Source organism: Gymnodraco acuticeps, unplaced genomic scaffold (assembly GCF_902827175.1).
Source record: "Gymnodraco acuticeps unplaced genomic scaffold, fGymAcu1.1, whole genome shotgun sequence".
Lineage (NCBI taxonomy): Eukaryota > Metazoa > Chordata > Actinopteri > Perciformes > Bathydraconidae > Gymnodraco > Gymnodraco acuticeps.
The window spans coordinates 2,246,326-2,268,896 of record NW_022990673.1 but is presented as its reverse complement, the minus strand read 5'-3'; the positions used below and the strand labels follow the sequence as shown (position 1 = coordinate 2,268,896).

The following is a 22,571-nucleotide window of genomic DNA, read 5'->3' as shown; positions in this document are numbered from 1 at the left end:
AGAGCTGGGCGACAGGTTACATTACCTGGATTGGACTCAAGCGAACTTTTAAGTGTGGTCTGTTTTTATTTGATATAGTAAAGCTTACATGTGTTTCATCAAATTGAGCCACTTGTGGAAAGGAAAATGTATTAATTGAATACCCCTTATTCAGGTCTGTAATTATACATGATAACTTGATTCTTCAATTTTACATTACAATCAATGCTATACATTTTATAAAATGTGTGTGATTTGTAGGTCATGATTATGTCTTGAAATGCACTTCTGATTTTGTTGAAAAAGTGTTAAAAATAGACTATTTCAAGTTATTCTAAGGGACAGACATGAGGGGGCCCTCTCGGTTATATTGTGTAAGCTTGGGCCCTCAGCTGAAAAACAATTGAAAACTCTAGTTTTCTTTTTAAATGTAATTTCTCACTTTTTATAATTAAAACGATTGTGAAATACCACAACTTTCTAAATCCCTTTGGAAACATTTTTATGATTAGAAGAGGCACTTAAAGGTAGGTAATTCACTTCAGAAACACTTTTTGTTATATTCCATGGAATGCCCTTAACATCCCGATAGAAATGAATAAATGATATGCTTTGACAATAAATATATACAAATATTTCATCTGTGGAAGCCGTGGTGCTGTAAAAAGCAAGTCCAATTATCTGCCTCGGCCCGCGGCAGATAATTGGATGGCCTACCTGCCTGTCAGCCTTCCTGTGCACAAACTTATCTCGTGCCCTCATTGGTCATGTGCGGGTTCGTGTGTGTTGGAGGAGAGGCTCTGTGAGGAAGTCTGAAGGAAGGGGCAGATTTTTTTCGGTTGTGCTCAAATTCTAGTTTACTCGAGCTGATTTCTCCATTCTTACCTACCCTACCTTTTAAAAACCTGTTAAACCCCAAGGTCCCCGTCAGCGGGGACCCTGTTTTTTTTTTCACGACACTGTGTCTCAGGGGATCTTAATATTTAAGAACCTATTAATGTGTTATACCAGATTAACGGAAATAATCTCAGCTAACTGACGATACAAACCATTTTTACCAAAACAAAACAAAAAACACAAGTCTCATAAGAAGCATCTAAATGACCCCTTAGCGAAAAATGCTAACGGACATTGGCACAGAACTCAAGATAAAAGTACCCTTATTCTTTCACACACACATACGGGTTTTGGGCCGAGGGCGACACCGTACTTCCGGTATCAACTATTTCACACGAGGTGCATACAGAATATCATAGTCGATTGCCTTAATCAATATAGTCAACTCTAAAATACCACATATATGCATTGGCATGATAATATTATTGTGACAAGTGGGGTATTCACCTGGTGTTTCCAGAAGATAGACGTAGATGCAGCCAAAATCGACCGAAGGCCACTTTTGAGGGTCGTAATTCCATACATTGTACATCCAACAACCCACACAGCTCTAGTTTACGCTGGTAACGACCTAGAGCACACCCCTCAAATCCAGAGATGTAACCCGAAGACATGCAGCGATTTCTTCGGTCGTTAATTCAGAAAAAAAACCTAGCGCGCTCTGCCTGGCTACATAAGCTAGCTGTTTATATTAGCATTCCCAGGATTTTTGCACCTCCAAAAAAATGGCGTCTTTATAAAAAATATATGGCGCGCGTTCGATTGTGGGTAGCTGTGACGTCACTGTGTGTGAAAGAATATTACTTATCGTAGCTGCACATACAAGATATCCGATTAAAACTGAGGTTCCACAGATTATTTAGGTATATAGTATCATCACTGAGTGATCCGAACTCGCGACAGGGAAGCAAACACAGACATCACAACACGTACCTTTACGGAGCTTAGGGAGATCGTCTCACCGTAGCTGTCAATCTGATCAAAAGACGTGCATTAAAACGAGAAAAAAAGCGGCTGAATCGGTTAATCCATAGGTTTTTAATGTCTCTGTATAAACAAATTATTTCATTTATAATCCATAATTCCATTTGTATGTAAAAATCGGAGAGCAAAAGTTAGCTGCTAATGGTAGCCACCAGAGTGGCTGCTGCTTCCGGTCTAGGATATGCGGTAGTCTAACTCACACACATTACCAAATAAGCACTATGTGGGAGTTCCCCTCGATTCCATTGGCTCTGACGGTCAGAAAGAGATGTCACATGTCAAAATCCAGCAAGGGGGGCCAGAGATATGAAAAATCCACCCAAATGGCCCCAGAAGAGGGTTTTTTTTGCTAAATCTGTCTAAAAAGGTCAAATATCACTTGTTTTGCATCAATCTTGATACAGGGTACTTATTATATGTTGTACTTTGGATTCCTAAAGCTTTTAGTCTACTAACCCATCATCCAAGGTTAGTTTTCACTATAAGTACAACATATTTTTTCGACGGACACTATAATTTACAGTTTTTTACCATGTTCAATCTGAATTTTCTTTAAAATAAAAAACATCTATATTGAATCTGACTTTTCTACATCCAACTCACAGGTTTATCATTACTTCCCTTTTAGAAGGGAAGATATGGTCATTTGTTCTGGGAATGTCATTTTCGAGCCTGAAACCTGCAAAACAGGCTCGGGGTTTAACAGGTTTAACCCCGAGCCTGTTTTTCAGCTGGATTTTGACATGTGACATATCTTTCTAACCATCAGAGCCAATGGAATCGAGGGGAACTCCCACATAGTCCTTATTTGGTAATGTGTGTGTATTAGACTGCCGCATAGCCAAGACCGGAAGCAGCAGCCACTCTGGTGGCTACCATTAGCAGCTAACTTTTGCTCTGCGATTTTTACATAAAAATGGAATTATGGATTATAAATGAAATAATTTTTTTATACAGAGACGTTAAAAACCTATGGATTGACCGATTCAGCCACGTTTTTTCTCGTTTTAATGCCATTGAACACGTATTTTGATCAGATTGACAGCTACGGTGAGACGATCTCCCTAGAAGCTCCGTATCAGTTCGGATCACTCAGTGGTGATACTATATACCTAAATAATCTGTGGAACCTCAGTTTTAATCGGATATCTTGTATGTGCAGCTACGATAAGTAATAAGGGTACTTTTATCTTGAGTTCTGTGCCAATGTCCGTTAGCATTTTTCGCTAAGGGGTCATTTAGATGCTTCTTATGAGACTTGTGTTTTGTTTTGGTAAAAATGGTTTGTATTGTCAGTTAGCTGAGATTATTTCCGTTAATCTGGTATAACATATTAATAGGTTCTTAAATATTAAGATCCCCTGACACAGTGTCGTGAAAAAAAAACCAGGGTCCCCGCCGGATTTGGGATTTTTGCATAAAGTTGTGATTTTTTAATGTATTTATTGGTGGTTTGTTTTCTGTTAGCCTTTTCAATGGTAATTCAGAATAGCTAAAGACTGTGTATGTGTTCTCTCTGCTGTGTTCAGATGAGTGTCTATGGATTAACCATCAGATTGTTTTTGTATTTTCCTCATCTCCAGCGTGGTGCTCATTACCATAGCAACAGCATAAATTGCTAAAACTGCAGTAGGCCTACTATGTATTGACCACATGGATGCAGGGAGAGATTAAAAGGCTGAAATTGTTTTTGCAGTGAATGGAAAAAGTGACACATACAATGCAAATGTAATGCCCTTATTATCTGTTACAAAGTATACTATTGTTGAGTTTTCAGTTCATTCTTTCCAGATCTGACCTCAGGTTTTTCTTAGCACCTTTGTGTAGGCCTATGTGGTGTTAAATGATTTGAATGCATCTAGTTTTACTCCTGCTGCAAGCCTCTTTTTACAATTGCAGCAAATTATTAAAGGTACTTTTGGGGCAGCAAAGCACACTTTTTTTACTTTTGTTAGCAATCAAAACGGTATGTTGTTAAATATAAAGCCCTCAAATAATGATACGATTGTATAGTGTTTTATAGTGATCTCACCCTGTAAGGATACCAAATTGACAGTGACAGACATACTTTACTATTACCCAGTTGTAACACTATATGTTTCAGTCAACAATCTTAACGTTGTTTTCAGGTGATATAAGGCACATGATTGCTCACGGAAACAATTTGGAAGATAGCGTAACTTTGTTGAATCAAGTCCAACATGAAGTGTTGCAGGCAGCGTTGTTTTATTTTACTGAGTTGGCCAGCGGAACCCATGATTTTAGCTCATTCTGTTGGAGAAAAAAAGGCCCTCAAAGGAATTTAAATGTAGGCCTGGCCTACTCTGAAAACTCTTAAAGGCATTGTTATTTGTGGCAAAAACCAAAATGTATGGCTGGAAAGTGGAAATGCAATAACTCCACCTAGAGGGGGCATTGAGAAACAGCCAAATAAAAAAATCTGTCTGTTCTGTAAAATGTTCATATGCAGTGTGGTGTTTGGTTTACTGTTTAAATATTGTATTTAACCGATCACTTGAGAAATCTACTTTTACCTCAGCATGACCTCAACAAATCCACACCCTTTGGGCTTCATCTTCTTATCATGCCTGTTAATGTGATACATTATCTAAAGGGAAAATACAACTGTTCATACATGTGAAGCTTGTCCTATATGTCAATATGTCTGAACCTGCCTTGGATTTTAATGCTTAAAAAAATGTGTATCTACTGTTAATGAAATTAATTACATATTCGGGGTAGAAAATAACAAATATTAAAAGGTTCCTCATTTCCTTTTTGCAAGGAGAAGGAAACAAAAAGAAAATGATAAATATGTGTGATTGGTCATTAAGGCTCTTCGTTTTCGTATTACGTCTCATTTAAAACAGTGTCAAATAATATTATATTCCAAATAGTTCTTATATTCTTGCTTACATTTATTTATTATGAAGGACACAAGTGTGACACAAAAAAAGGAATAAAAAAGGTGGCGTTTTTATTTTATATTGATTATGATCATTAAAACATGTGTTCATAAAATAACTGTTTGTATTACTTCAGTAAATATAACATGTCATTTAAAATAAAATGCTTTATTTTTCTTTGTAATATTCCCGATGTGTGTTTATTTGACAATATGCAAGCGTTTATGCTTGTATCTTAATTTATGCAAAATTCCTGTTGCACAAATGCAGTGAAACAGTCATATTCATAATGTGTAACGGACATGGTACACAACAACACCTGACCACATTGTAGCAGTTGTAATGCAAATGACACATGAAACACAAAAAATGATCTGGACAAATGAATAGTATTTTATTCATTTTCTTGGTGTACATTTAGACATCACTATACATCAGTGGCGGATGGCTGTGGGTAAGGTCTGGATCTCTCAGTCGTGGTGCAGCAGCTCGGGTCTCATGTTTGTTGTCTCTGTACATTATGCTTCAGACTTTAACACACATTAACACACATGGTTAGATTACAAGAATAAACACACTTCCCTAATATTTTAGTCACATAATTTAATAGTTAGCGCTCTATGTATATATCGGATCACTACTGCCATTGAGATAATAACAGGATATCGATGGCATTAAGGGATTGTCTGAAAATTACTGGGTGGTTAGGGGGCATAAACTTAGTTTTTTAAAAAAAAGATCCACCCTAACATTATTATTTTCTTTCCTTTCTTAAAATTGACGGGCTGTTTTAGAGGATTTGTTTAATCACGAACAAATAAAAAAGTCAATGTGTATGCCATGTTTTATTAAAACTGGGACAGTAGCTACTTTATATTAGCTACTAGTTGATGATGGGAGTGAGTTAAACTGAATACTGCAGTGCTGTCCTTTGCATAGACTCAATTATCCCACCTGGAAGTTATCTGTTATAAACTATGTCATTGTCATTTTCAAGCTTATTTATTTTTAAGTGATCAAATGTCATTGTAACATGTATATTTCAGTCAGCATGGTTAAGTTGCCAAAAACGATGTATTACCTTTAATTTTAATCATACTCCAATGATCGTCTTCCATTTCGTGGCTGGAAATGAATAACAAAATTGTATTGAATTTCATCATATTATCCTTTGGGAATTCGTTTTTTTTTTATTTATCTCCTGACATTAACAAGTTCATACCCGATAGAGAAAGTAACCTCTGCTCTGGATTACTCCAGGTCCCTGGACTTCACCCTGTATAGACACAAAACCCAAATAATTGAACTGGAATTAGTTCAACTTTAGTTTCAACTTTTTTTCCGTGTTACCTCAAATGTTCTCCCTACAACGTAAACATTACACATAAAACACTCACATCCAAAACAAACACTGTCCACGTTTCTCACTCACATTTCCTGTGTGTCCAATTGGTGAATGTCAGCGCTTGATAGCAATGACGAATACGTTCTCCTTTTAGATGCACTCATTTTAGACCATAATCGCTCGCAGCTTGGGAAAGAACAACTAATGTAGACTGTAGTCGTACAGAGGGTGAGTAGAGCTGCCCGCCATAACACAGCATTATTGGCTTGTAAGCAGGAAGGGGAAAACATGTAACAAACATACTTCAATGGCAATATTTGCTATTTAAGAACAATGCAGTTCCAATGTGGATGTTACCATTTTATAATTTCGATTGATCTGATCTCTCTGTATTTTCAACCAAGGAACCTATTAAGAGGTCTGAATCAAACCAGAAATTGTAAGGGATAGCACTATTTGCATACATCTTTTTGTGTGCTAATCAGTGACTTAATTTGAAAAGCAACAAAACGAGTAATGGAAAGTTAACTGATGTGGGTGGTACATACGTGCATTGAGAGTCCTCTCTCTCTTCTGATATGGAGTTGAGAAACTAGACGCAGGAGAGGGTGCAACACAGGGGTCTGACAAACACACAAACACAGATAGAGCCAGACAGCTCCGTATGGAGTCGAAAGAGGCTAAGAGATGATCTCTGTTTCATCTCCAGTAAACACAGGAAAACATGCAACTCAAAAGTACAAAAATATAAAATGCTTTCCAATGCAGCCTCAGCATCACATTCTGCATTATTCGTAAACCAGCCATGGAGCAGCATAAGACAAAATGGATTCACATTTCATTTAAGAAATATGGTTTGTGGCAATAGGAAAGTCAATGTCAATGTGGATCCTGGGGTGTTTTTATCTAGATGCACATAAATAAAAATGAAAACAATGCATGTATATATTCCAAAAATGTTTAACCATATATATGCATAATCTTTGCTTTCACTTCACAAACAGATACTACTGACAAATAAAAATATCAAGAAGGATACTTTTTAATTGTCAAAATGTACATAATATATCTAATTACCTTAATCGTTAGGGAACTTAAATACTTATTCTGAAAGTAAACAACTGCTACCACATTTTGAAGTGTTAATATTATGTTTCTGCTGTGTTCCTTTGTTTCTTAAATATTTATTCTTTAAATAAAACTTGATTTGATTTGATTTGATTTCCTTTGTTTCTTGATGTTTTCTTGACATTTCTGTGTGAACAGCCAGAGGTATACAGACCTTATTTAACTAAACATGCAGAGCACAGATCACATTTAAACCCTGAAAATGTGAAAATATTTTCATTTATTAGCTGAGGACAGTTTATGTGGGGATATCCATGTTGCAGTATTTGTCTGCATGCATTGGTGCTTTAGAGGTAAATGTTTACCTCCATCATGCAATGTGATTTGTGGAATGGTGTGCTCATGTCTTACAATAGCTCTGCGCTACATGTGGGCATTTGAAAAGTACTTGGCACACAAAAAATGCAGGAAATATATTTGTAAAACAATCTGAGGCACTTTCCTAAATCAGGCCACATACTGTGACGGTGGCGATTTGTCTATTAACTTACTTATCGCGCCCTCTGACAAGGCAGGGCCTTGTTATAGAGTAATTAAATAAAAACTGCACATACAGTGCATGACATGAAACACAAATAAGCCGACACATTTTCAGGGTTTAATTGTGTTGCTTTGTTGTTTACATACCCTTTTACTTTGTTCTTGCACTTTCATCTCCTGAAAAGACACAACATGTGTATTTTAGTTGATGTAAATCCTTGTGCTGTAGTATCTTTAGTCAAACAGTATGGACTATCATTGTTTCAATGTGCCATTTTGTATTGAATTAAAAAATAATAATAATATATAATAATGTTATATAATGACATACTGTCCCTATTAAAAGATAATCAAGTATTGAGTATACCTTTGACTTCCGAAACAGCATCAAGACACAGAGTTCTTCTAAGACACCAGATGCCTGATTCCAGAAAGAAAAAATGGCTGTTAGACAATGTTTAAATAAGTACATTAACCTTGTAATATACATGTACAAAATAAGAAAAGAATAAGAAAAACAGAATCACCCAAATCTTTATGTCTGCAGAGAGGTAGGATGAGCACGCAGCGTCTATCTGTGGAGCATCACAGAGGATGATGGACAGGCTCGCAGACAGCAAGGATAAAGAAGGAAGATAGAATAAAATGACGCTGCGTACCTGGCTGAGTAGCTGCCTCTGATCTGTTAGGGCTTGCTGAAGTTCTGCTGGAGCACCTTCAGGTTTTTTTTTACACAAAAATACAGTTATTATTATACAGCTAAAACTTCTATGTATATGAATGATCCTTACACAATACAGTACATTTACATCTGAAGGTAACAGGGATGCTATACAGCCGAAGCTTTGCTGGAATGATCAACAGAATCTCTTGTATAATTTTCAGCTTTGACATGATTGCAGTGGATGTCATATTAGCAGCGGTAAAAGCGTTACTGTAGAATATGTGAGGGAGTTAAAGTCAAACATGTTGATGTAAGAAGATAAGTCAACAGCATCACTGCGCCAAAACTGATGTTTGATCTAAAAAGCTCATATTTATATTTATGCAACTTTGACATCATGACATCTCTGTTAAAGCCCATCTAAATTAGATCCGCAACAAATAGTCTACTCATGGATTTAAATAGAAAAATAATGTCTACAAATATTTAAATACTGTATAAGTTATTTTTCATGCCAAAAATCCACTAAACAGCCTCCATTGTATATTATATAAATATATATATATTTGGGTTCTGGACATACAACAACAGCAATGATTTATAGACCAAAACAGCTTTTGAAAACATCTTGTTAACCATATTATTAGATTATTTAGTATTTGTTCAAACTAAAATGTTATTACTTATTTGATTTATTTCTGTAGTTGTGGTTTTCCAAAATTCCAAACTTACATTTGAGAAGAATAGGCAAACAATTAGATAGATAGATAGATAGATAGATAGATAGATAGATAGATAGATAGATAGATAGATAGATAGATAGATAGATACATACATACATAATGAAATAAATGACTTACACGTGCACACTGGGATGGTGAGTATGAGCAGGGCAGTGAGCGTACCGCTGGCCGTGCTGCTGACGCTGCTCGGGCTGCTGGAGGCAGAGCTCCGGCTCTGGCTCTGGAAGGTCCTCATCTCCCTCTTCCTATCTCTATCTCGCTCTCTCTGTGGCCTTTGTTGTCTGTTTTTCTGGTTGTGTGCGCTTGACTTCTTGCTCTTCTGAGAGTTTCTATCTCACGTCAGATAAATATGAAGGCTTGGGTCACACACCCCCCTCACGTGCTGACTCTTGGCTGCGTCATTAAAGCCCCCTCGCGCGTAAAAAGTGTTGAGCTTTGATCAACAGGTTGGCTGAACGTAAAAGCTTCAGTGAGCTGAGAGCGGTGATGAAGAGATAGAACATTCAGAGTAAGGTAACTTGGGACCATAACAAAGGATCAAGCAAATACATGAATTAATCATGCTAAACATCCTCATGGAACATGCTTATGTTGTTTATATCTTCACATTAGCTTTGTTCACATTTGCTTACACTACTTTTGATTTATCTTAACTTATGGCTATAAATGCAATGTGTGGTATTGAACGGTATGTTTGTTATGCTTGTTCCTTGTCTTTTAGGACTACCTGTGTTTACACCTTATGTTCACTTTTTCATTGTTTAGCTTTGATGATCAAGAAACATAATTTCATTATATAAAATATAATGTAAATCTATTACACACTTCCTTTTGTGATCGTTACGCTGTGGTTGAACCTGGGAGAGATGTTCATACAATACTGTGTTGCTGTGGTTTGTTTTGTTGCATTGCATTGTATTTTAAGTGTATGGATGTTATTTGAGGCTATTTCCCCAACTTCATGTCAGAAAAGCAGCTATACATGCAGGGCCGTTTCTAGCTTTTTGGGGGCCCTATGCAAGATGCTGTTTGGGGGCCCTAGTTTTGACTACAATGGGGGGGATTCCGAAGCCTTTAAAGGTCCCATATCATGGCCATTTCCACTGATCATAATTCCATTGTTGAGGTCTACTAGAATATATTTATATTGTGCAATTTTCCAAACTCACATTGGTTCCTCATACAGCATCTCTGTAAACTACGTGTATTCACTGAATTTCACTCTCTGCCTTTAACGGCTCGTTGTAGCTCCAATAGCTCCAGCCCCCACCCTCCCTGTGAGCACAGTGTGCTCTGATTGGTCGGGACGTTGTGAATCGAGCTGAGCTCCGTGGAGGTGTGTTTTCCTTGTTTAGCGATACACAGCGAAACACAGCCAAACTCACCCTGAGCACACACAAAGTCACAGCCGAAGTAAAAACAATAAGTGTGGCTTGATATTGAGTAAGAAAAAGGTTGATAAACGCTGAGAGAATGGGTCTGCAGAGAGAATTTCGCCACAATCCCAACTGTCTGTTATCAGCCTGCAGCCAGGGAGGAGAGATCAGCAGAGCTGCCTGCACTGAGTGTGTGAGGAAGTCCGTGGATTGGTCAATTTGGACCAATCAGTGGGGGCTTAACGTAACGGCTCCGCGGACGTAACTTAACGGCTCCACGGATTGGTCCATTTGGTTCCGGGTAACGCATGACATCATGAGTTACCCGGAAGAATCAATGGACAGTGACGTATCTCCAACGAGGCGTTTTGGGGAGGTATTTTCTGTGTTAGAGTTTTACTCGCTACAGGGTGTACTTTAAGGGTTTTGACTCTGCAGACCGTTTACATGCATAAAAACCTTCATAACACACAAGGGGACGGGTAATAACCGGAAAAGCATGACATGGGACCTTTAAGATGATCTGTGGAGATGCATCAATCTGTTACACTTTAATAGGAAAACAGGCTAATTTCACGAAAACCAAGCAATTGAAAATTACAAAAAATGATATTAAAAAGGTAAACAATAAGGCTCCTCTATGTCAATAAATGCAAGAGATGCAGCATTTTCTCAGCTGTCAGCCCAACGATGATTTGGACTTTATTACCCCAAAAACCCAAGCCACAGCTTTGCTATCATTGCAGTTTAGTCGTGTTTATATCCTACAATGGATTTGTAAGCATATAATGCTTCACCGAACACTCACAGGAGGGGGCTTGGCTGTCTGCAAATAAAGATGGCTCATTTGAATTCTCCCCAAATATATTGAGGCTGAACCTGAACTTTGAATTCTCTGCTCCCATCATAATCTTGGCGATCTTGTTAAAATTGTTAATGCAGAATTAACTGTATGTAACTGGTTTGCAGTTAATAAATTATCCCTTAATGTGGCCAAAACAAATTACATGTTATTCAATACAAAGTCTGAGAGTAGAAATGACTGCATTATACGGATTTGCAATACAGAGATAGAAAAAGTTGGTGCATGTACATTTTTAGGACTGCTTGTTGAAGAAAAACTCAATTGGAAGCACTATATAAATTATGTACAGACTAAACTGTCAAAAACAATAGGTATTTTGTATCATACTAAGAACATTCTTGAAGAAAATATACTCTTTATAACAGTCTATTTCTCCCTTACCTTTAATACTGCTCCGAAATATGGGGAAACACGTACTCAACAAATCTACAAAAAATAATAACATCCCAAAAAAAAAGTATTACGAATAGTCTGTGGTGTTGGTAAATATGAACACACAACTCCCATATTTAAAAAAACTCAATCTATTAAAATGTGTTGAGATAGTACAGCTTAAAACAGTACTGATTATGCACAACATTTTCCATAACAAAATGCCTAATAACATTCAAAAGCAGTTCCAAACCACAGCGTGAACATATGAATGTAAAAAAAGTCACTTGAAAATAAGTGTTCACAATGTTTATATGCAATTATGCATATATTATTATTATTATTATTCATTTGCCAAGTACATGTGTACCTATGTATATATTTATGCATAGTATTTTAATTTCCAAAAAAAGATAGTTGAAACTGCTATTGACATGTGCAGAAAATGACCCTATATCTAGTTTTCGTATATATATGCATTTATTGTTTTCCTGCCCTAACTTTTATTTAATTTTTTCTCTTGTTTTCTTAATTTTTTTGTACTTCATTTCTATACATTTTTGACGCAATAATGCCGCTGTATTAGGATGATGCACGGGAGGGCTACTTTCCACAAGCTATGCTTCAGCCCTCCCGCTTCTACTAATTTTGTTCATCTTTGTGTGTATGAATTCAACTTTTTGGGTTTTTCGGATGAATACAAAAAAAATACTTTCAGCTTGGGGGCCCCCTAGTGGCCGCGGGGGCCCTATGCCCCCGCATAGTCCGCATATAGGAAGAAACGGCCCTGTATACATAATATACTTATCTTGAAGGGCAATTTTGGCTCTGATTCATACTGAAGCCATATTTTTCTGATTAAGTTGTAATGGTAAAGAGTGGGGCAACAATCATACCTGTAAGATGTCCTGCTGTCATTTATACTCTTACTGTGAGCTGAGTGCAGGAAACGTGTGGGAAATCACAAAAGTAGATGTGCAACGATATGGTTATTGTCATATTAAGGACAATAATTATTTTTTATTTATACCAAAGCCATTTGAGCCACATTATAATGATCAAGGTGAAATGCAAATCTTTTAGAAACTCACACTTTCTGAATCTGAATTCTTCAAATTCAGATTCAATTTCAAAATAATATAAAAAATACTTCATCAATATGCTGTCATCCACCATGGTTGCCTAATTGTAGCACGCATAAGAAAATGAAGACAATAATGGATGTATGATGTTTCTGATTAACAGCCATGATGTATTTACCTTTACCGAACCAGGAGATTACATGTAAAAAGGGAAACCTAAATGTGTCTTTTAATTTTAATCATGCTCTTACTTTAGAAAAAAAAATGTTTCCAACTTTCAAAGCTTTGGATATTACAGATCATGAAAATTACGTGAATGTACTGATTATTTTTTCATGAAATGTGACTTTAATTTCAACTTTTGTCCATGCATTCAGACTATAATGTCAATTTAAATCACCCTTCTTATTTGAGACACTCATTAGGGATAATTATTTAACTACATTTGCTCTTAAAAATCAGGTAATGTGTTGGTCTTTGTGTGAAGCTGCTTGTGTGAGGGTTTAGATATTACTAGGCACTATAATTCCTTTAGATCTGTTACAATAGACCAGAAGACATAATACTATAACAACCCCTGATGCTTTATTCAGCTAAAGATTTACCGGAAAAATATGTGACGCATTGCATTGTGGTCCTGGAAAGGCATATTTTGTTGCTTATGCACAAATAAAACATGTTTAAATCTTGATTTATATTCTTTATTATCTGCAATGAAAGCAAAAACATCATATTCTATTACTGCACAAGACAGATTTTAAAAAGTTTCTGTGAAAACAAACTTTAATAAATAACAGTCTTGCTTTGTCTTTGGAATTCTGATATTACTTTGTTTGACAGATCATGAGCAACACAAGTGGACCGCATTGATAATCAATCAATTCCTGGGAGTCATCACACTCATCCCCACCCATGTCATCCTCCTACACTAATCTCTCTATCTTCTATAATCTTCCACTTTTCTTTATTATTATGAATGAAGGCTCAACAGTGGAGATCAGGCAATAAGCAAGAGGAACGCAAGATAGCCTATTGTTTTTGCAGTTTAGTCGAATTGTTAAGGCAATTGAGGTGTTGATATCAGTGTAACAAATGTAAACAAGACTGATGACTGATCGAAATGGTCACAATAATCTATGATAGTTAGTTACTTAAACTGTGAGATATGAAACAAAAGTATGTCCTTGTGCGACTGCTCACACATGCACTGGCATTATCTCAACTCCCAAAGGAAGCATTGAATAGATAATGGAACGCCCTTAAACATCCGTTAACATGATTCTACGAATGGCAGCTTCCCTCATTAGACCTGTCAATGAGAAAATCTGTCAAAACAAGCAATTGCACAAATTGTGTTGCATTATCAATGTTCTCCAACAGCAACAGCACAGTCACTAGCATTATGCATGGCTGTGGCTATTTGTAGCTCAAATACCTTTAATTCATCACATTTAGGCCTACATCTAAACCATCATCCAGGAGATAACTCATTCATTATATGTAAGATGTATTTGTAGCACTCATGTTGTAACAGATTCTACAGAATGCTTCACAATCCAAGTGTTGGAGATGCCTTTGCTTGGATTCTGTGTGTGGCCCTACATATCATTTACACATGTAGTGACTGATGTTTTTCTTGTCTCCTAAAAGCTCTAGAGAAAGCTCCCCTTGGTCCAACATTATTTAGAAATACTGAAATGTCGTGCCCTTTGAAGAGTTGTCATTTAATATGAGCCTGACTTGCATTTGCATGCACTACTTTAATTGGTTTGTTTGAGAGGAAACCCAAAGGCATTGAGGGAAGGTTACTGTCATGATTCACACTCTGTCGAACCTTGATGCAACAACACAGATTAAAGTCTTTGTTGTGGTTTAATTTGAGGATATTTTCAAAATCAATTAATATAAGGCTTTGATTTATTTTGTGGTTTGACAGCCTGGCTCTGTCCAAAGGTAACATTACCACACATTTTGATTGATTAATCTATTAAAAAATGTTACTGTAAAAATGTGAATTCCTAGTTTACACCGGGCTTGCTGTTTACTCCTGTTTCAAGAAATTGTGCTAAACTAGGTTAACCTAATGCTAGCAGTTTAAATGACAGATGTGATGGTCATTTTGAAATTCTCATCAAACTCACCTCAGAAGAGGTCAAAGGTCAAACTTTCGCTTAAAAAACTGGGCCCAGTGTCGTAAATTACAGAAATGTTTATCTGCAAGCTTTGACTGATGTTCATGTTTGGAAACCAAAGGAACATTAGCAGGGAGAGTAATCGATTACAATGTCACATCCTGCAACAAAGACCATTAGTTAACCTTATAAAACATGACAAGCCTCTGAGTTGATTGTTTTTCCACATTGTAGAAATCATGAAAACCAATTGTTGTGCATTTGGCTCATATGGCCACATCCTACATCCATTTCTTAATTATGTTTCCATCTTGTGCATGAAATGAAGGATGCAACCAGAACTTGAAAGTATAATATTCACTGTTAATAATAAGGAATCACGCAATAACTTCAATCGTGAAGCTATTGGGTAACATAAACCTAAATGAGATCACTGTTGTGAATCTGATCATTTTGGAATCTGCTTAAAATCTCTAGATAATAACATGTTACTCATGCAGATTGTAACAGGAATCCACTTTGAATTATATTACGTGAGTAATTGTGCAATTTTGACATATGATGTTTCACTGTAAGTATCATTGTATTATCACTGTACAATATAATATTAGATTATATCCCAGCACATTTACAATTTCCTGTGAAGACGGACTCTTGCTAAATGTAGGCAAGCATGCAGTAAGAAAACCTCTTACTCTTATGAATACTGTATGAAATGAACATGTTTAACAAAGATCCTTTCATCCCACCTGCAGTTTTTTTACAATAAACTATTTATTAAATTGTCATAAAATACTGCCTCATGGTGAACCAGGAACATTTAGTCATCTCTGAGGGTCTGAAGCCTGTTTACCCAGCTGGTTATCCAACTTTACGGAGCAAGTTTTCACACAGTCAAATGTTTGAATTGAATCCATTATATACTGAAAAAGTGATGAAGAGCCCTTTCCCCTACATTATGGAATGGAGATAAATATTATAAGTGAACGCTTTTGCTAATGTCAACTGAATCCATGAGCAGCAACGGCAGTTAAAGTTTATTTCTCAGCTAATTTCAAGTAATTTCTCTTTTTGAATTTGACTTCATCAACATTTGCAAATCATTTTGGTCATCATGCATTAATAATTGTCATCTGTCTTTATTTCCAGCCCTCACCCTAACCCTTACCTAACCCTACCCCTACTAAAAACAGACAGGAAAGCACTCCTGCAAGAGCACTCGTACATACATGCGCACACTTCAAATTACATGATTATTTTAAAACAAAATCGCACACATGATCGACCCTCCTAACAAGCAAAGAGCTTTACACTCAGCGCTGCTTGTGTAATAGCAGCTTTCATGCTTACTTCAGTTTGGATAGCTGGTGTGTTGTTCTTTGCGAGTAATTTGGCAGTAATGGAAGGCCTTACCTTGGGATGAGGTTACCAAAGTGAGTCGAGCGTCCACATAAAGTTTTCACCCAGCTGCCCACAGCTGTGTTTGTGTTTGCTTGTATTGATGCTGTCAGACATTATGACTATAATGTACTGTACCACTGAGGAAGACACGTCATAAGAGTCAACAGGAAATTCCATAACAGCGGCAGAAAGACAATAAAGTCAATTACTTTGTGAAGAGGCTTTGTGTTTACTGTTGGCTGTTTGAAAGGCTCCAAACAGCAAAAGAGACGACCTCACTATGAGTCAAAGATGCTACAGTACTTTATCAAGTCAGCCTGTACATATGCAGATGTATTCATTCCTGTGTTTATTTTTGCCATGCTGACTGTGCAACAAATATGATTCTAAAACAACACCGATGATGCCTTCTTAAAGGGCTGCCATAAATGCCATCTAGATATCAACTCAAATGTTTCTAATTTCAAACCAAAATAGAAAATGCTATCAGCCTTTAATCACCAGTGTTAATGTCAAATGTAGATTACACAGATGTAATCACCTCCCCCTGACGCTGCCCCTCCGGTGTGAAAACCCCCTTTTGTTTGCAAGTCACACCTACCGTGCATGTCACCGGGGCTCCCTCAGGGCGGATTGCCCTCCTGACACAAACATTTTATTCAGTGGGAACCGGTGGGAACACTGCTAACCTGCAATTAATACTGTATCGTCCTATCTCATTCATGCTTTGCCGTTAATCAAACAGTTTTTTCTGCAGATATATATTTTTGTGCACATATGAATCTGTTGTAAGAACACAAACGTCAGCGCTGCCTACAGACCTTTGACATTCACAAAGTATAGACAGTAAAAGCCAGAATAGCAGAAACTGTGGGTGAATCAGAATCACGACTGCTGGGCTCAGAACAGTCTCATAATACACACACACTGTAAAATATTACCATGATTTCACAATATTTAGCTGTAATATTTTACAATAAACTACTGTTTTACCACTTTACAGTCTTTACCTGTAATGTTCACAATATAATACTGTAATTTTGAATTTCACAGTGAAATCAATACAGGTACAGTTAATCACTGTGAATGCACAGGATAAATGATTACCAGGATTTCACAACATGTTACTGTATTATTTCATAGTAAAATACTGTATTCAGACCATCCTCTACTAATAACACAACAAATTAAGTGATTTTCTTGCTTTTATTGCTCTTGCTTGGCTTACTAATTTCTTTCTTTGGTGCAGATTTTACTTAAATTGAAAGGGGCACCACTGCATGTGCCTTAAAATAAACGATGCAACATATAAATCTATGTAAAATTGAAATTGTTGTCTTGGTTTATTGTTTTCAGGTGCTTCCTGGGCATTAATCCTGAGACAGGCTCGAAAGCCAAAAAGAGGCATGGCAATTCAAACCCCAGCACATTCTCCAGAAAAATTGTTGACTTCGAGTGGATTTCTGTGTAGACATGTATTAAGTGCGTGTGTGTCCTTAGAGGTTTCTCAATACTATATATAGTAATAATTTCCCCTCCTCGACTCGGTACAGTGTGTAGGTGTGTGTGTGGTACAGTGTGTAGATGCGGCGGACAGACGGGTCTCAGTTGGTTTGGTGTCCTATGCTTACTTTTAATACTTGTACAACTTTTGGCCCGTAATTTCAATTCCCCATTTCAGCGACCAGAGAGAGGGGGAGGATATATCCAGTCTCTGATTGTGTTACGTTATGATGAGAGTACTCTCATACTTGTTTGATTCTGAAATTGTATATATTTATATAAATATATGTGTGTGTATAAGTCCGCATCTGTAGCCTGTTATTGTCTATGTTATTGCACTGACAATGAATTAAAAGTAAATATATAAGTCGTCATGAATACATCTGTCCATCAGAGAGAGGGCTGCTGTGCCTCCTGTCATCATTAATGGACGTCTCTTTAAAATGACCGCTCAGAGGAGAGGAGTTCTCATTTCTCTAACCGCCTGCTGCTTCCCCTCCTCTCTCCTCCTCTCTCCTCCTCTCTTCTCCTCGGCTCCTCCGCTCGCATCTCCTGTGGGCGGGACTAAGTCTCGAGGATAGGAGTCGAGGAGGGGAGTCGAGGAGGGGAATTAGTGAAATGAAAAAGGGCCCTAGTCTGCCCCTGGCTCCGCCTCTGCCCAGGTGTTCCAAATTCCACTCAGCCGTGTATATACACTGAACAAAAATATAAACGCAACACTTTTGTTTTTGCTCCCATTTTTCATGAGATGAACTCAAAGATCTAAAACATTTTCTATATACACAAAATAACCATTTCTCTCAAATATTGTTCAAAACTCTGGAAAAATTTGTGATAGTGAGCACTTCTCCTTTGCCGAGATAATCCATCCCACCTCACAGGTGTGGCATATCAAGATGCTGATTAGACAGCATGATTATTGCACAGGTGTGCCTTAGAATGGCCACAATAAAAGGCCACTCTGAAACGTGCATTTTTGCTTTATTGGGGGGGTCTGGGGGGGTCTGAAAACCAGGCAGTATCTGGTGTGAGGGGTAGGGGTAGGGTTAGGGTTAGGGTAATGTTGTGAATTGAGTGGCCTGTGATCGTCGTCCATTACATACGCCTGCCCATACCATAAACCCACCACCACCATGGGCCACTCGATTCACAACATTACCCTAACCCTACCCCTACCCCTACCCCTCACACCAGATACTGCCTGGTTTTCACAATATTTGAGAAAAATGGTTATTTTGTGTATATAAAAAAATGTTTTAGATCTTTGAGTTCATCTCATGAAAAATGGGAGCAAAAACAAAAGTGTTGCGTTTATATTTTTGTTCAGTGTATAAAGAGAAGCTGGAGGAGACGGATGTCTCGCCTATCCTAATGCCGGGAGACACTCTCCTTAGAATACCTCTTTGCCATTTTGAGCTGTAGGCCATATTTTTGCAGATGTGTTTATGTTTAGCCTGGAGGACCTGGTAGTCCAGTTTTCGTGGCTTTATTTTGTTTCCCATAGTGTTTATAATTGATTTCTGGTTAGGGGAGGGAAGCTCTGGGTCCTACGGTCCATGGTGTGGCTGGCTCGGGTTCCCTCCTTCTGTTTGTTCCTTTTGGCCAGTCCTCCAGACCTCTTTTTGTTTCCCGTTTCGCTTGTGTGAGCAAACGGCTGATTATCAATAAATGCTCGTTACCAAGTACCGGTTATTGCGTGTATTCTTTCTTGTTGCGGGTCTCAGCACGAGCCACTACCGCGGAGTAGAGGTTGGGGCCGTAACAACATTTCCAAGACACTGTGAAATGTACTTTGCACTTCAATGGAGTAATACAAATTTAAAATGGGCATTTTCTTTGTTTTTCTTTGTTGATTGAGCTGATTGAATTGTGTAGTTATAGTAAAATCCCAGCTAACTAGTCAAATTTACAATATATTATCGTATTATTTACATTTGTATATTTACAGTAAATTACTGGCTACTGTGTTGCATTACTTTTACAGTAAAAGTGTGAAAATACAGGTAATTACTGTAATTTATGTACAGCAAGGTACCATAATACCACAGCTCTGTACTGCTATATCACAGTAATTCCATGGGCATGACAACTGTAAAGTCACAGTATGTAGTTGTACTTTTATTCTAATTTACTGTAAAATATCTATAGTAAATTACTGTGAAATATTTACATTAAATTACTGTGAAATCCATGCAACTAGTAGCCAGTAATTTACTGTAATTGTACAGCCAAACATTTTACAGTACATGCACACAGAAGGATTCACACTTGTATTTCATGATCCGCAAAAGGATTCACACTTGTATTTCCGGATCCACACTTGTGTTTTTCAATGCACACACAAATGTGTTCCGTTTCATATACATGTAAATAAAATCAAAATACTGAAAAAGGTTTTACAGATGTATTTTTGATCCTCACATATTTGTTTTCCGTTTAAAACCTCTGAACCTGCAAACACAAACCCCTTTCTGTGCACGGATCGCTGTGCATTCGTGTGTGGGTTTTTTGAGACTCCCCTGACGGTCAGCCGATTCGTACTTGTAATTTTTTCTATCTATAGCCAATCAGATGTCTCCTCAATTCTAAGCCAATCACATGAGCACGCCCCCACGCACGAGGGTAGATTTCTTGTGTTCATGACGTAGCGCTTCATGTAGGCCTACGCATTTTGCGCAGTCCGGAGCTGACAGGTCCATGGAGTCTGCCTGCAGGCGCTAATCTCAGGACACCTCCACTCTCAGTACATTGCCACTTTCCGAACAGGAAATGCACGCAAATACAAGCCTTTATATTATTAAGGTACAGCGCCACTTTCCGAAACATTGATGAATGCTTGTGTACACAAAAACGGCAGGCAAAACCGTTTTAAATGTGTGTTTCCTGTATGGCGAATACAGCTGCTTTATTTATGTCTGTATGAAGTTGTTGTGAGTGTGGAGGGAGCAGCTATAGGTTAGCTTAGCCTAATCGATCAGTGCATTACGAAGCCAGTGCTAGACAGTGAACTGTCAACGGGGGGGAGCCCCGCCGGTCATTATCGGCCTCGACCCAAAACCTGTATGTGTGTGTGAAAGAATATCTTTCTCCTCTCGTCTGGACTACTGCAATGGAGTTCTGTTCGGGGTCACCAGCAAAGCCCTGGACAGGCTCCAGTACGTCCAGAACTCTACAGCCAGGCTCCTCACCCACACTAAGCCCTGGCAACACATCACCCCTACCCTCATCCACCTTCACTGGCTCCCGGTCAAGTCACGCATCCAGTACAAACTCCTCCTGCTAACTTACAAATCTCTCCACTCCCTAGCCCCTCCATACATCTCTGACCTCCTTCAGCCCTACACCCCCTCTCGTCACCTGCGGTCCTCTGACAAAGGGCTGCTCTCCATCCAGCGCTCCAAGCTGAAAACATTTGGCAACAGAGCCTTCAGTGTCGCAGCCCCCACCCTCTGGAATTCTCTCCCCTCTGCAATCAGGATTGCAGACACTCTGGACACCTTCAAAAAACACCTCAAACACCATCTGTTCACTCAGGCCTTTGGCCTCAACTAATATACAGTACTCAGCAACCTGTTCCTGTTTTGTTTTCTTCAGCCTATGTATCTGTATGATTATTATTACTTTTTGTTGTGTTACTTCCCATTGTAAAGCGTCCTTGGGTTTCGTGAAAGGCGCTATATAAATTGAAATTATTATTAGGGCCCGAGCACGAGAGTGCTAGGACCCAACGGCGTCCTAGCACGAAGTGCAAGGATACCTATTGTTATTCGTGGAATTATTCTTATTTTTCTGCTGGCGTTTCCTGTTTTTGAGGCCTTTAGGACGCTGAAAAAGTTGTATAATTTTGCACAGATTCCAGAATCGGTGAAAACTACAATATTCTGGACTCAATGTGTTCAAATTGTCCAACATGCTCTCTAGCGCCACCTATGGCCATTTCCGTTTTTGGAAAGATGTACAAAGTCGCACCGTAACTCCAAATGACCTGAAATTTTTCACACTTACTCGGGTGGACCTGCTCTACATATAAGGTCCAAGTACCCGTAAGCTCCGCCTACTTTTTTTTTTTTTAAATTAGCATAATTTGAAAAACAGTTAAATATTCACTTAAATTTCAAATTTTGGTTTTTCAACACCAAACTCAGTATACAGTATCGCCGGAGGGTCAGACACATTATCGTAGGAAATGAGCATGTTCAGTCGATAAATGTGGCCCTCATTACTCTAAACGTGTTCGCAAAAAGGCGGGGCTTAGATAGAAATGCTCATAACTCATCAACAATGTACAAAAAAAACACACATTTTGGTGGTAATGTTCAATCTGTATTGGGGAATAGGCACAACAAGTAATTTCCATTTTGGACTATAGGGGGCGCCAAAAACATGACAAATGTATAACTCATGAACTGATGGACGAAATATATATTTTTTTTTTTAGACATACTCTGGGGATGAGTATGGACTTATATTTAAATTGTCACAACGAATGACAAATGTGGGCGTGGCCTGTACTTTTTTTTTTATGACGATGTGCTAAAATGTGTTTCGGTACGCAAAACTTGGTACACACGTCACAGCCCACGACCTTTTCAAGAATGTAAAAAAAAAACGTAATTTTTCTAAAATACTGCTCACTAGCGCCCCCTATTGTGTGGTAGTCTCATAGTTTCTCAGAACTTCACGAATTTTGGCACAGACATTCCTCATGGAATTG

General features: G+C 37.9%; 1 protein-coding gene across 1 annotated transcript; it reads right to left on the bottom strand.

Annotated features, from left to right (window-relative positions):
- Window positions 1-5,855: 5,855 nt before the first annotated feature.
- Window positions 5,856-9,361, bottom strand: nmu (neuromedin U). The gene is made up of 8 exons (XM_034229808.1): window positions 9,244-9,361; window positions 8,379-8,434; window positions 8,247-8,294; window positions 8,087-8,140; window positions 7,867-7,896; window positions 6,660-6,734; window positions 5,989-6,042; window positions 5,856-5,891 (listed from the first exon to the last, which is right to left on the bottom strand). Exons 1-8 carry the CDS (start codon window positions 9,359-9,361, stop codon window positions 5,856-5,858), a joined length of 471 nt encoding a protein of 156 aa, XP_034085699.1.
- Window positions 9,362-22,571: the final 13,210 nt, after the last annotated feature.